This window comes from Antrostomus carolinensis, unplaced genomic scaffold (assembly GCF_000700745.2).
Source record: "Antrostomus carolinensis isolate BGI_N321 unplaced genomic scaffold, ASM70074v2 scaffold29722, whole genome shotgun sequence".
In the NCBI taxonomy this organism is placed as follows: Eukaryota; Metazoa; Chordata; class Aves; order Caprimulgiformes; family Caprimulgidae; genus Antrostomus; species Antrostomus carolinensis.
The window spans coordinates 423-13,129 of NW_010298052.1; the positions used below are offsets into that span (position 1 = coordinate 423).

General features: G+C 49.6%; 1 protein-coding gene across 1 annotated transcript; it reads right to left on the reverse strand.

The window, feature by feature from the left end:
* Window positions 1–1,419: 1,419 nt before the first annotated feature.
* On the reverse strand, window positions 1,420–12,576 carry NARS1 (asparaginyl-tRNA synthetase 1). Its single transcript, XM_010162331.2, has 14 exons — window positions 12,499–12,576; window positions 12,226–12,291; window positions 12,037–12,129; window positions 11,525–11,614; window positions 11,172–11,250; window positions 10,126–10,196; window positions 9,766–9,852; window positions 6,881–7,102; window positions 6,241–6,440; window positions 5,646–5,781; window positions 4,531–4,644; window positions 2,919–3,050; window positions 2,155–2,286; window positions 1,420–1,551 (listed from the first exon to the last, which is right to left on the reverse strand). The coding sequence occupies exons 2-14, from the start codon at window positions 12,283–12,285 to the stop codon at window positions 1,420–1,422; spliced, it is 1,548 nt and encodes a 515-aa protein (XP_010160633.2). The 5' UTR covers window positions 12,286–12,291; window positions 12,499–12,576.
* Between the last annotated feature and the right edge of the window lie 131 nt (window positions 12,577–12,707).

The following is a 12,707-nucleotide window of genomic DNA, read 5'->3' on the forward strand; positions in this document are numbered from 1 at the left end:
GCACCACCTGTGCCAGGACAGACTGGATTAAGCCCGAGTGAGCCCAGTGAAAGGAAAGAAACAGACATTAGAGGCCGGGAACTGCTGCCTTGCACACCAGGTTACGGTGCCATCATTTATTGGTTGCTGATTCAGACCAGTTTACAAATGTAACATGCAAGATGAAGTAAACCAGCCGGTTATGATGAAAACACGGGTATCGCACAGCTCAACAACGCTATGAACGGCAAATCCAGATCAAGTCCCGGTGCAGGTAGCAAACGATGCACCCACCCCTTACTTCTTCTCTTTAGTAAAAGGAACTGCTTTACTTAGGACTAAAAAGCGTACGGATGGCTCAACACATTAAATATTTAATTAATCCTATTTGATAACTTGATTACAGCCAGAGAATCTACTCGGATGCAGCAGCACAAGAGAACATGGAGCCGGCTAAGAAACTGCTCCGCTATGACAAGAGCCTTCAGCGTGACGTGGGAAATCCCTGCTTGAACCACAGTTCATCTAGAGGACAGGAGCGCAGCCAGGAGCGCTGAACTCCCATCGTATCTCAGAGGTACCGCTTCCTTTGGGCCTCCAATCAGTCGTTTCTGGTTTGAAACAGGCGGCAGGACCTGAATTTGGAAGGCAGCACAGACACCCCGCGGTCCAGACAGCGCTGTGACGCCGTGTCCCCTCCCACGGTAACTCAGCGCAGGCTGGGTGTGCGCAGACCCGCAACCGCTTCAGCCACAGCCCTCAGGAGAGCAGCACGGCCCAGCTCACCACCAGCATCACCACTCCGAACCAATAAATAATCTGGGGAAAAGGGAAAAGCCACCCACGCCTCTTGCAGTGGAAATTTTTGTTCAATACCACGTACCTTGCTATGACTAAACTCAAACAGAACCTCCACTAAAAACAGTAGGAGCTAAAAAAGTGCAGCGCTGAATGTAATTATTCCCACTTTTATACTTTCTCGAGCTCTTTAAATGATGCCTCTTCATACCCTTCTCAGAGGTCAACGTCTGGGAACTTAAAGAGCCTGAACCCTTGATTTCTCCAACAAGAAGCCACAGATTAAAATTAAAGCAAATAAAAAACATAAAATCAAATGCCCAGAATATTTTCTTTCAGGCCACAGAAATGAAAAGCAGAAGCGCATCTTGGTTTTCAAATGACAGCTTATCAGGATCTTTGTTTCACGTTGGCTTGAGAGCATAAATGCACCTAACAATTTTTTCTAAGGCTTCCTCCAGTTAATTAGTAGCATTTTCTTTTAAAAAAGGGGTTTATTTTCCTTTTCACACCCTACATTAATATTTATATCAGCAACAGGCTGCAGTAAGTCTTGTTCTCAGACAGGCTGTGGCACAGCAGTGGATCCTTCCTTTCCAAGCATCAGTTGCTCCATTTCCGAGGCGTTTGCCACCAGGACGACTAAGGTTTGCAGCGCTGGACGAAGCGTGGGTAGAGACAGACATCTCGGATATGGTGTCTGTTCAGAATCCAGGTCAGGAACCGTTCCAGTCCCAAACCATATCCACCGTGAGGGCATGTACCATATTTTCTCTGGGAAATTACAATCAGAGAGTAGATATTAAACATTTTCTTGTTTTTTTATATTAGAATTGCAGTAACACCACCAGAAAAAACTAAACCCAAACCCTCCCCAGATTAATGCTAAATGATGAGGAACATGGACCATGCCCTTGTCAGGCGAGGTACTTGTGCTTGGTTGTCCTGAGTTTCCTGAGGCAGCGTAAGGACTAGAGGAGGAAAAAGGAAGGCGAGAGAGAAAAGTCTTAAGGACGCTTTTTTAACAGCCTCCTTTTCTCCTCCCTTACGCTGGAGCTCAGCCATTCAGGTCTGGGGCCCAACCTCTCTCTATCCAACGACAACCGCTGCAGAAGATGTTACAAGAGGAAAACACCTGCACGGAGCAGGCTAACGAAGGTGAACTGGGAAGGGCAGTGTGGAACCACAGAAACAGCAGTGACTGTCACAGAATGGCAGCTGTTACCCAGCGCCTTTTGTCAATGGTTTAACGATTATCTGCTCTGGGCCACCAAAAATATGTTTACAATTTAGACTGCATCATCCTAAAAAAAAAAATAATTAAAAAAAATCAAATATCGTATCTGCCGAGCAGCACATCTCATCTGTCTGACCAACCTGGTCCGTGTACCAGTAGTAGGGCGTGGGATCAATGCCCTCCCTCTTATAGCCCTCGAGCAGCTCCTCGCTGTCCCAGATACGCATGGAGCCTCCAACAATCTCACCAACGTTGGGCATCAACACGTCCACCTGCAACACACAACATGAGACCAAAGCACTGCAGTGGATCTGCCTGCGGGAGCGGGAGGAGGGACACCCCAACGTGAATCCACACTTCGGAACGCGTTTCACCCTGCAACTTTAATTCTCTGCGACAGGAAGCACGGCAGCTCCTTGCAGCCCCAATTTACAGGTGGAATTAACTAACTGACCAGGTTCTCTACCTGACTCTCTCACACTCTTGGCCACACTGACCTGTAAAAAAAACCAAAAAACAAACCCACAAAAAACAAACAAACAAACAATCCAACCGCACCACAAAACCACAAGCCCAGCAGCATTCCTAACAACCAGCTCTCCTCCCTGCAGCCAGGCAGCTCGCCTTCAGCCAGCGCAGCCGCCAAGACGTGACAGAGCCGGTGTCGTGAGGCTGGCACTCACCTCTGGTCAGAGAGGAGCACGCTCACTACGATCCACGACATTTCATTCAGAGCTGCTTCATTTATTTCTCAAGGATCAACAAGTCGTGCCAAGAGCCGTGCCCAAAACAAAAGCAGGTTTAAGACGTTCCTGTGGCACTCACTGCTCCTGTGCTCACTCACACGGACACTCCCCGCTCCCCTCAGGGGCCTGCAGCAGCACCACCTAAAACACCAACTTACAGATTCGGTGAGGCGGGAATCGTCGTGGCAGCGCTGCATGTAGAAAGACTTGATCTCTGCAGGGAATCGGCACAACAGGATCGGCTCATTGATGGTGTCTGTCATCAGTCGCTCGGGAGCTTCAGGAATATCCTGAGGTTACAGGAGGTTTGTTAATATTCAAAACCAAAACCACTCCAATACCCTTTGGTCTCAAACCTCCAGGCATGAAACAAAGACAGTTTCAGACCACACGTGTCCACACGTCCATCGTGATGGACACACATTTTTAAAACAAATTTATCTTTGAAGAAACTATATTTGTATGTAGAAACATGTACGTAGGGGAAAAAAAAAATGCTCTGTTCCATTACAATCCAAGTCTTCCCGATGTTTCAGGCAGAAAACTGTGGAAACCCTCACCTGAAATGTAAACTTTCCAAACAACCAGTAAACACCGAAGAGCCTCATCTCCTTCCCCCCAATACCGTTCCCTACAAACCTTTAAGTGTTTCCTTGTTATGGACATGGGCTATTTTTTAAAAACCCCAACCTAGCAGTTACACAGACAAGGTTATTTGTTTTTTACCAAAGTTTGCTGAATGAAATTTGACAAAACTGTGAACACCTGGCGGAAGTTTCATTTTGATCAATTTACCGTTTAAAATCTGGGGAGAAGTGAAGGGTGACATCAGTCACACTGACAGACAGGGAACCCCGGTGATGATGTGATCACGGCTCGTTAAACAAACACGCTTTGTTCAGCCAACAAACTGTCCGTCCCTAAAAGGTTTAATCTGAACCTTTATCAGCCAGTGGTGTCACACTTTCCTTAGGTTCCCAGTTAAAGTCAGATTCGATTTCTCTTTTCATCTGTTGTTTGTTTTAACCCAAGTGAACGCTGCGTTACAGCCCCGACTGCTGTGAGGGGGCAGGAGGAGCCAACTACAGCCCGTGCAGCGAGGAAAGGGTGAGGAGCACGGGCCTGGTGCAACGGCAGCTCACAGGGCGTAAGGCAAGATTCCCCGTGTCCCTCTGGAACTGTAAGTTTGTCTTTCTGTCCCTCTATCGTCTCGGATACAGACGGGGAACACAGTAACAGCAAAACCCCCAAACATCTGATCTCCAGCTGCCAAGCTTCCCTCAGAATATGCTGTGCAGACTTTGAAGTTAAGCAATTGCATGGTCCCCCCCTAAAAATCTCACTTCCCTTAAATCCTTTGATGACTGTGGCTACAACATCAACTCCTCTTCAGCTCCTTCAAATTACTCTCTTACATGTTGGAGCGAGACAGGGAACAGACGGACAGATGGCAACACAGATTTTGATTCCAATGTTCAAAGACATGATGTGAAACCCCAACTCACGCCTGCGTTCCCCAGTACAGCATCACTGAACCTCCCAGCACAGTCCAGACAAAATTCCAGGCCTCACTGAAGTTTACAGCAAAACTTCCTTTAACATAAATGGGACCAGAGTTTCACTCCTTGTGGGCATCATTCCAAACAAACCACAACAGATTCACACAGCAGCAACAGCCTCAAGCTCCAAACACACTGTTCTCCAACGCCCTGAGTGCAGGCAGTGGGGTTTTGTTTGATTTTAGTGCCCAAGAGCCTTGGAAAGACTTACTTCCCCAAACTCATAGTACGTGCCATCCTCCTTCTTCACATCGTGCTCCTTCAGCCACTCGATGGCTTCGCTGTAGTTCATCCGTCGGAAAGGGCGTTTCGGGGGCTGGAAGCCCTGTGAATACGAGCAAAGACACCTGTAAGAGCAGCACCATGTTTAAAGAACAATCCTTTCCTAGGTGACCAGCGAGTCCACTTCCAGATGAAGCGTCCACATTACCCCTTCCAGCTCACACATCAACAGATTATTACTTAATAAATAAAAGAATGAATCAAGGTCAGTAGCGAAAAGCTAGACCCAAAGAGAGCCACCTTCCAGCCCTGTGGCACTCACAGAACAGATGCTGAGGAGATGAAGACAGGAAGTCTTTCCAAAGCCGTTTCCTTTCCAGTAGGAATTCAGGGCACACGCGAGGGCTCCAAACCGAGCCCTCAGAGGTTCCACAGGCAAAGCCACAACAGAACATCTGCACTCCCCTGTGCACAGAACCTGCCTCTGGGAGGTGGGCTGTGCTCCGGCTGTGTCCTACCCCCTGACCCCTACCCCAGCCCAAAGGTGAAACCGAGTCTCCCAGCGCTTGAGGAAAACAGCTCAAAATGAGGGGTGAGGGCATCTGTGTGTGCTCGGAGAGAGGCGAGTGAGGGAGACAGAGCAGCCTCTCCAAGCCAAATCCGAAAGGCGACACAAGACAAAGGGTCTCTAACAGATGGGAAGAGCTTTGCAGAGCTCCACGTTCCGGGGTATAAGGCAGAACACCAGTTGTTTCATTGCTCCCTCGTGCTCAATCAGCGAGTACCGGCCGATCAATATCACGAGCTCTGGGATAGAGGTTTTATTCCACCAGTACCACACGCGATGCGATAAATCCCAGCACACTGCTGGCTCCTGGGACTCGCTACCAGGGAGCTTCTCCCCCGCAGTCCCCTGCCTCTGCGAGTCATTATCAGCCTTGCAGCACTTTCAGGCTTTTGATGTTATTTCATATTATTAATAACAATATGAAGCAAGAAGAGCCCGCTGCCATGCCCTGCCTTCCCCACAGGAACATTCTGATCAGGAAAGGCTAAAGATGATATTTTCTTGGCTGCTCGTGACCGTTCCGCGTTGCTGCCTACCGGGTTGAGGTCATACAGCAAGCTCGACGCCGGCGACTTCAAGACTCTGTCCACTACGTCGCAAACCAAACTCTCCAGACGCTCCAGCAAATTCTCAAAACTTATAAAAGGACATTCAGCTTCAATGTGAGTGTATCTGAAACACAAGGACACACCGTTACAAAACCACACACAAGCAATAAATCTTTAGCTCTGGAAAAAAATTCTCATTTTAAAAAAACCCCGTAACCCTAAAACAAGTAACTTTTGTCCCCTTTTCCATCTTTCCTAATTCTGCACTGTAAAGGAAATAAAGCCATTTAAAAAAAGAAAAAAAAGGAAAGACAACAATATGATCTGTATTTTCTAAAAAGACAAAGCTTCCTAAAAATGCACCAGCTGTGTTTTGCTCAGCCCTTCCTTCACTAAACGTCGCTGTTGCTGGGACCAGCTGGACCTTCACCAGGACACAGCGTCACCCCCGATGTACTTGTGCTCAGTCCCTCTGCGTGAGCATCACGCTGTCTGCTCACTGTCACTGTGTCACCCAACCGCCCGCTGCTCCCCCGCTGCACAAATTCACTGGTACAGAAACAGAAGTTCACTCTCTCCATACTCTGCCAAGTGCCTGCGGGTCCTGGATTGCTCCGCTCTGTACGACTGGGCGACACAGAAAACATCTCCCAGCGCTGGGATGCAGGTCTCCAGGTAGAGCTGGGAGGACTGCGTTAAATACGCCTCTTCACCAAAATAATCCAGTTTGAACAGGGTTGAGCCTCCTTCCACCTGCGTCTGCACTAGAGTTGGTGGTGTTACCTGTCAAAGAACACGGCTGTCAGGACTGGAGGGAAGAATTAAGGACAAAGATGACAAGACCTAAGAGCAGTGATGTGCAGCACGCTCGTCCACACCACCACCTACAGAGCTTCTGCAGGCACACGCACGGCTCCGATACCCTGCAGCAGGTTAGAGAGGTACACAGGCTGCTTGGCAGTCACACAGGACACCCACACACCTCTGAGATCTACATCTATGGAAGCCATATAATAATAATGATAATAATGATAATAATGATAATAATGATAATAATGATAATAATAATAATAATAATAATAGCAGCAGCAGCTGTTTCCTAAGAAACAGCGTTTCTTTTGCCCCTTTCAGGTCAGTCAGAAAGTCTACACCATTTTCCCAGGGAAAAGACAGCCCTGAAGTGAGGACACGAATCACCTGCTGACCAGGGAACACGTACTTACTTCATAATATCCATTGGCAAAGAAGTGATCCCTGAAGGCCTGGACGACCATGGAGCGCACCTTGAAGATTTTGGACATGTTCTCGCCTCGAATCATCATGTGCCTGTTGTTAAGCTGCACATCAACCTCCGAATCCTCGTTGAGGAGATTGTCAGCCCCTCCTGCTGGGGCCAGACCAATAAGCTCCCAATAATCACAGTTCAGCTCGTGGCCTCCCGGAGCCTGACAATTCAAAGAGAAACAACTATTTCACCACTCCCTGCCCCTGGATGTCACCACCTGGCATCACGGCAGAGACATCAATTCAGTGTAAACAAAAGATGCTAAAATCCTAACTGCAGCATTTTCCAAGTGACTGCTCTGTAACTCAGTCATTCCACGCTTGGAAGTGCCATTTGTAACCCACCATCAGTCTCTGAGACTTCACGTGAGCGGGACTGAGCGCTGCAGTCGGGTAATTAGAAGCTTCCAGATGCACTGAGCTGAAGGATAATCTGTCCCAGCCAGCTGGGTGCACTCAGCTGGAAGAACAGAAAGCTGAGCAGGGGGAAAACAACTCCTGGATGGGTGGTTAGAAAGAAGATGGAGCCAGACTCTCTTTGGATGCATCCAGTAAAAGGACACGTGTCTCAAGATGCACCAAAAAATTCTTTCCAGGGAGGTGAAATGCTGGAGACCAAGGCAGACTGCAGTCTGCGTCCTCAGAGACGTTCAGAGCCACATCTGGACAAGAGCCTTCGCAGCCTGACCTCACATTAGATCTTTTTCAAGAGGAGGGTGGACCAGGCGGCCTCCAGAGGTTCCTCCCAACCAAAACCACTCTGTGGTAACTTACACTGCGCACTGGTTGTGGCTGGGAGAGAGCTCACTGTCTTCAGAGGAGTTTGCATGGTGCTGCAGTGGCACCAAGAACCCTCCTGTACGCCTCAGAACACTAAACACACACACACACACAAAGGGTGAAGAGTCCTCCCAGCTATCAGAAGACAACGCAGACCCAAGGCTGCAGTGTGGCATTCCAGGTACTTTGTCCTTTGTCCTGTCTGAGCCACATTCTCCTACTGGATGGCAAACTCCCAAAAGTGGAAAAACCTTGCTTAGGTCACGACAGAGGAAGAACTGTGGGTACTTTTGAGTTTGTCAGAGAGCCCTGAGCCACCCTTCCGCACTGGGCAGCGCCTGCTGTTCCGTGCTGGCTCATCTCCCCCACCCCGTTCGCTGCCACACGGGGACAGAGGTCTCTGTGCCACCGCCCAGCCCCGTCCTGCTGCCCGCGCTGCAGCCCGGAGCTCCTCCTGCTCTCACCAGCTCCCCCGTGTGGGTCACAGCAGCCTGCGGGCCCCTCAAAGGGCATTTTTCTCATTTTCAGGGTATAAATGCAGATTTTCAAAGTCTACTCCACAGATTTTTACAAATCTGGTGGTTTTGTTCACTAAAAGCATCTTATCATTGTGATGAGACATGAAAACATGAAGGCTCCCAATGTCCAAAGCATTAGGAGCAGCAACACGTCAGGAGTTACTCTGATCACCAGACTGTGAAGCTGTTTGGAGCAGTGATCCCTGTTTGGCTGTGTTTATTTCCACAAGCCCCAGCAGCATGAGCTATGAAGGAAAGGAAATCTTGCCAACTTCTGGTCAGCAAACACAGCAGGGAGGGGACTCGGATATAACCCAGCCTGGCTCTCTAACCTTCGGTCGACCTCCTGGGGACAGGAGCCGACTGGCAGGGACAGCTCGGACAGTTAAACCTCCCCAGATTGCATCTGCAGAACACGCCACACAAAACTGCATCAGCTACAACCCACCACGACAGGTTCAACTGGGACCCCGCTCTACAGGCAGCCCCAGGAGGGACTGCTTCACTCAGACACTGCCTAACGCATCTTGGAAACACTGTTGGAAGCAGTGACACTCCAAAACCTGCTGTTTTCTTTTTCAGAGGTGTTTCTTCTCCCCGTTACCTGACCAGAGTGAGTCACTTACTCAGGAGACCAGACAGGAGAATACAGATCCCCACTCCACACAAAGGAACAACTCAAGAGCTGATGACAATTTTGAGTACGTGTCTGAAGGAAGAGCCAAGCTTACAGACTAGCAAGGTAAAACATGCCTCTGTCCTCGAAATCTCAACACCACTGCTTTGCCTTCTCCTGCAGAAAAAGGGCGCTGCTGTCAACAGGCTCATGTCTTAAAACTGACTCCCTCAGATCGAAACAGAGCAGACGTGGCCTGAGCTTGCTGCTGCTGCTGCTGCTGCTGCTGCATCACGGGTTCTGTGACACAGACACAACTTCTGCCTTTAGCCCGAGTTTCCCAACAGTAACGGTGTGCAGATCTGTGAGAGGCACAAGGCACAAGCAGCATCATATTCTGAGACCTAAAGCCACACCTGCCAAGTCACTAACCCGAGACCACCGTTACCAACACATTGTGACAAACCAAGTCACAGCACTGCCCGGCTCGTGCACCTGCCACGTGCTGGAGGACAAGCACCACACGGTGAGGAGCGTACAGACCTGTCTCAGGAAGAGAGGAGGAGAAATCCCACATTCCCAGCCTCACAAAATAAAACCTGAACAAACCTTGTTAGGGCAAACAAAGCTACATCATTTATTTAACACACGTTCCCGCTGCTCTATTCTAAGCATCATCTGTGGGATGTATCAGTGGAAAATGGTTTCAGGCACAAGCAGAACAGTCACACAGTTCACGTGTCACACACCGAACTGCGGGTGACAGCAGCAGCTTTGGCACATTCGGTCTTTTCTCTAAACCAAATTCCCACCAAAATAACGTCACCATGATTCCCAGCTCTGCTTCTCCTTCCACCAGGAGAATGATAAACTGGGAAAGGGGAGGACCCAAACACACAAACTGGGGTACCTGCTTGCCTTCAGGAACGAGGTTCAGCATCCCATACACTGCCACACTGCTCTCCGTGGAGAGAACGAGCCCGTTGTAACACTGACACTGCGGAGAGGACGGAGACGAGGGCACAGTTAATGTCATTTGTTATTTTAAGTTTTCTTGTGACATCCATTGGAGCCACAGACAGGATTAACTCATAGTGACTTCTGAATAGTCCATATTGACCAAAACTCTCGTGGTAGGAGCCACAACTTAACAACAATACAACTTGACCAGCAAATGCAGGAGAACTGCCAATTGTCTACAGGAAAGAAAAACAGATGAGGTACGAAAACTTCACACACGACAGAACAGAATGAAACCATCACAACTTACCAGCTCATCCGAAAGGACACACTGGAGAAACCCTGTGCCATCTCTCAGAACAACAAACATCAGATTCTTTCCTAGATAAAAAAAAAGAGAAGAAAAAAAAACCCCAGAGAGCCTCAGCTTTATTCATCGATCCGCTGGAGCAGACCCGCTCCCGAGATACACTAATGGCTGGTGTGCAGGTCACGGCAGAAGGACTGGGGTCACACTCCCCCGTCGCTGCAGGTAAGCCCTGAGGCACCAGCAGAATTACAGAACCTTTCAGAGCTGGTTTCTGTTTAACAAGTTAAAATAAGTTTCAACAGACATCAGGAGCTGCAGGCCTGCTCCAGTGCCAGCAGGGCTGGGGCTGCACTGCCACACACCTCCGCTGTCCCTCCGCTCCCGTGTGCGGGAACACCGACTGCACCGGCCCCGGGCACACCCAACACAGACCGAGCGACGTCACCCGCCTCTGCACAACAGCATCTCATCACACAAATAACCTGCTGGAGACTGCCATGACTTAGTCTCTTCTGCTAGAGACTGCTGGGGCAGCCAGGCTCCCAGCTGCTTCGGCAAGTCCCTCAGTGGCGACCTGAGCCGGTACCTGTGGAGCCAGAACCGCCTCTGCCGCGCGCTCCCGTGCCCTGACCGAAGCCACCAAACACTCTGACAGCAGGTATTACAAGCTAAACTTATTTCAAAATAAGTTATGCTACTTTATAGAACTTTAAAATTCCAGTTTGCTGATTTCACTATGAGCAGACTCTGGTCAGCTCCTCAGTTTGCAGGATTAGTTTAAAACACAAACCGAGTGTTTTGAAGAATCTCTTCAGGACTGGCCTCCAAACAGAAAATCCTGGGAGATTTCAACCAAGAAACGTCTACGAGCTCATACACCGGGCAGCTGTAGTGACCACTGTGATCAACCAAAGAGGGCATCTAAACAATGGTTTAAAAACGTAAGAACAGGTGCTGATTCATTGGAAATGTCCAGGTTTTGAAGGCTATTGCATTTGTTCCACCTCTCTGCACAGGTTCAACACTTCCAAACGCTCGTGGCTTACCTTGCCTCCGTAACCTGTGAATCCAGCCAAACACCTTCACTCTCTGCCCTCTGTAAGCCTCCAGAGCATCAATCTTCACCTGGAAAGCCGGGAAGAAAAGCAATCAAACAGAGAAATGATTCAGCACTGAGACGGCGTCTTCCTCGTGATTATTTAGAATATGAGTGCAGGTGACACGGCTCCTCCCTCCCCAAAACGGCTCCTCCCTCCCCAAAACGGCTCCTCCCTCCCCAAAACGGCTCCTCCCAGCAGCAGGTGAAGCTGAGTTCCCCAGGGGGCACAAGGCCTCCAGACTCTGTGCGGACAAGACGCTGTACCCAAGCTGTGGTGGGTCAGCACTGGATCTTACTCACACATTTAGGCTCTGGAAGATCAGGATCATTCTTGATTACAACCTTCTTAGCTTCCTCCAGGTTCTTCTCCCTTCTTAAAAGATCTTCTGCCTGGTTTAAAATCAAATCAAATAAAAATAGCATTAAACAGCTGTACCCAGGCTTTGGCAGATCCCCGCCCTTCACAACTACTGGAGACTGTAACACACGCTTAGAGACACCGATATTGTAACAACCCTTCCCCGGGGCTGCAGCTGCTCCAATTCCAGAGCAGGAAACAACACACAGAGGCATTTTCCTCATTTCCACTTTTCTCTGGGGCAACAGACTGCAGTTCCTCCAAACTCACCCAGCTGCAGCCACTTGCTCATCCCAATCTAACACAGGCAAGTTGTCAACACCCAACGTGTAAAGCAACAGCCCAGGTGAAGCACAAACAGCAGCTTTGTGGGAGGGGGGGACGGTGACAAGGGGGGGGGACGGTGACAAGAGTGTTCCATGTTTTTGGAAATGAAAGGTGGCAGGTGTCCTACCTCCTTCTTCTCCTTGGCTTCGTTCTTCATCTGCTCCCTGTGCCACAGCTTTTTGACATTCTTCATCTGTGACTTGGAAATAATGGCCCATCTCTGAGGAGAAAGCAGGAGACACAGGATTATGTTTGTGTCCTTGCACACCCAGCAGCGTTACAGTAACTCCTCCTGGGAACCCCAGCACCACAGCACCTCGTTTTCCTTCTGAGAATCCACGTAAATAGTAGGAAAGGGCTCCTTTCCTGCTGTCATCAGCGCCTGGAGAGGGGAGAAAACAACGGGATCAGCAGCGCTGCGAGCCACCCAGCGCCACCCTCACAGAGCAGGGGTTCTCCCTCCGACCCTCCCCGCCAGAGCTGCAGAACCAGCACGAAACTCCCACCCAGGAACACACGGGCAGTCCCCGGGCTAAAGCCCAAAGCGGCTCACGCCCAGCTCAGCCCACACAGGGGGCCCCACAGTTACCTTGAGAACGGTCTTGAACGGTTTCTTCTGGGTGCCATCGCCAGTGGAATCGCTGCCCTCGCGTTCAGAAACGTAGAGCTCTTCTGTAAGACACGAGAAACACGGGCAATCACTCACTAAAGAAAGGGAATAAACAAACCCAGCCGTGGCAACGGTGAGGAAGGAGCTGGACACACACGAGGGCACACAAGGGTCGGGGTTATCAGCAG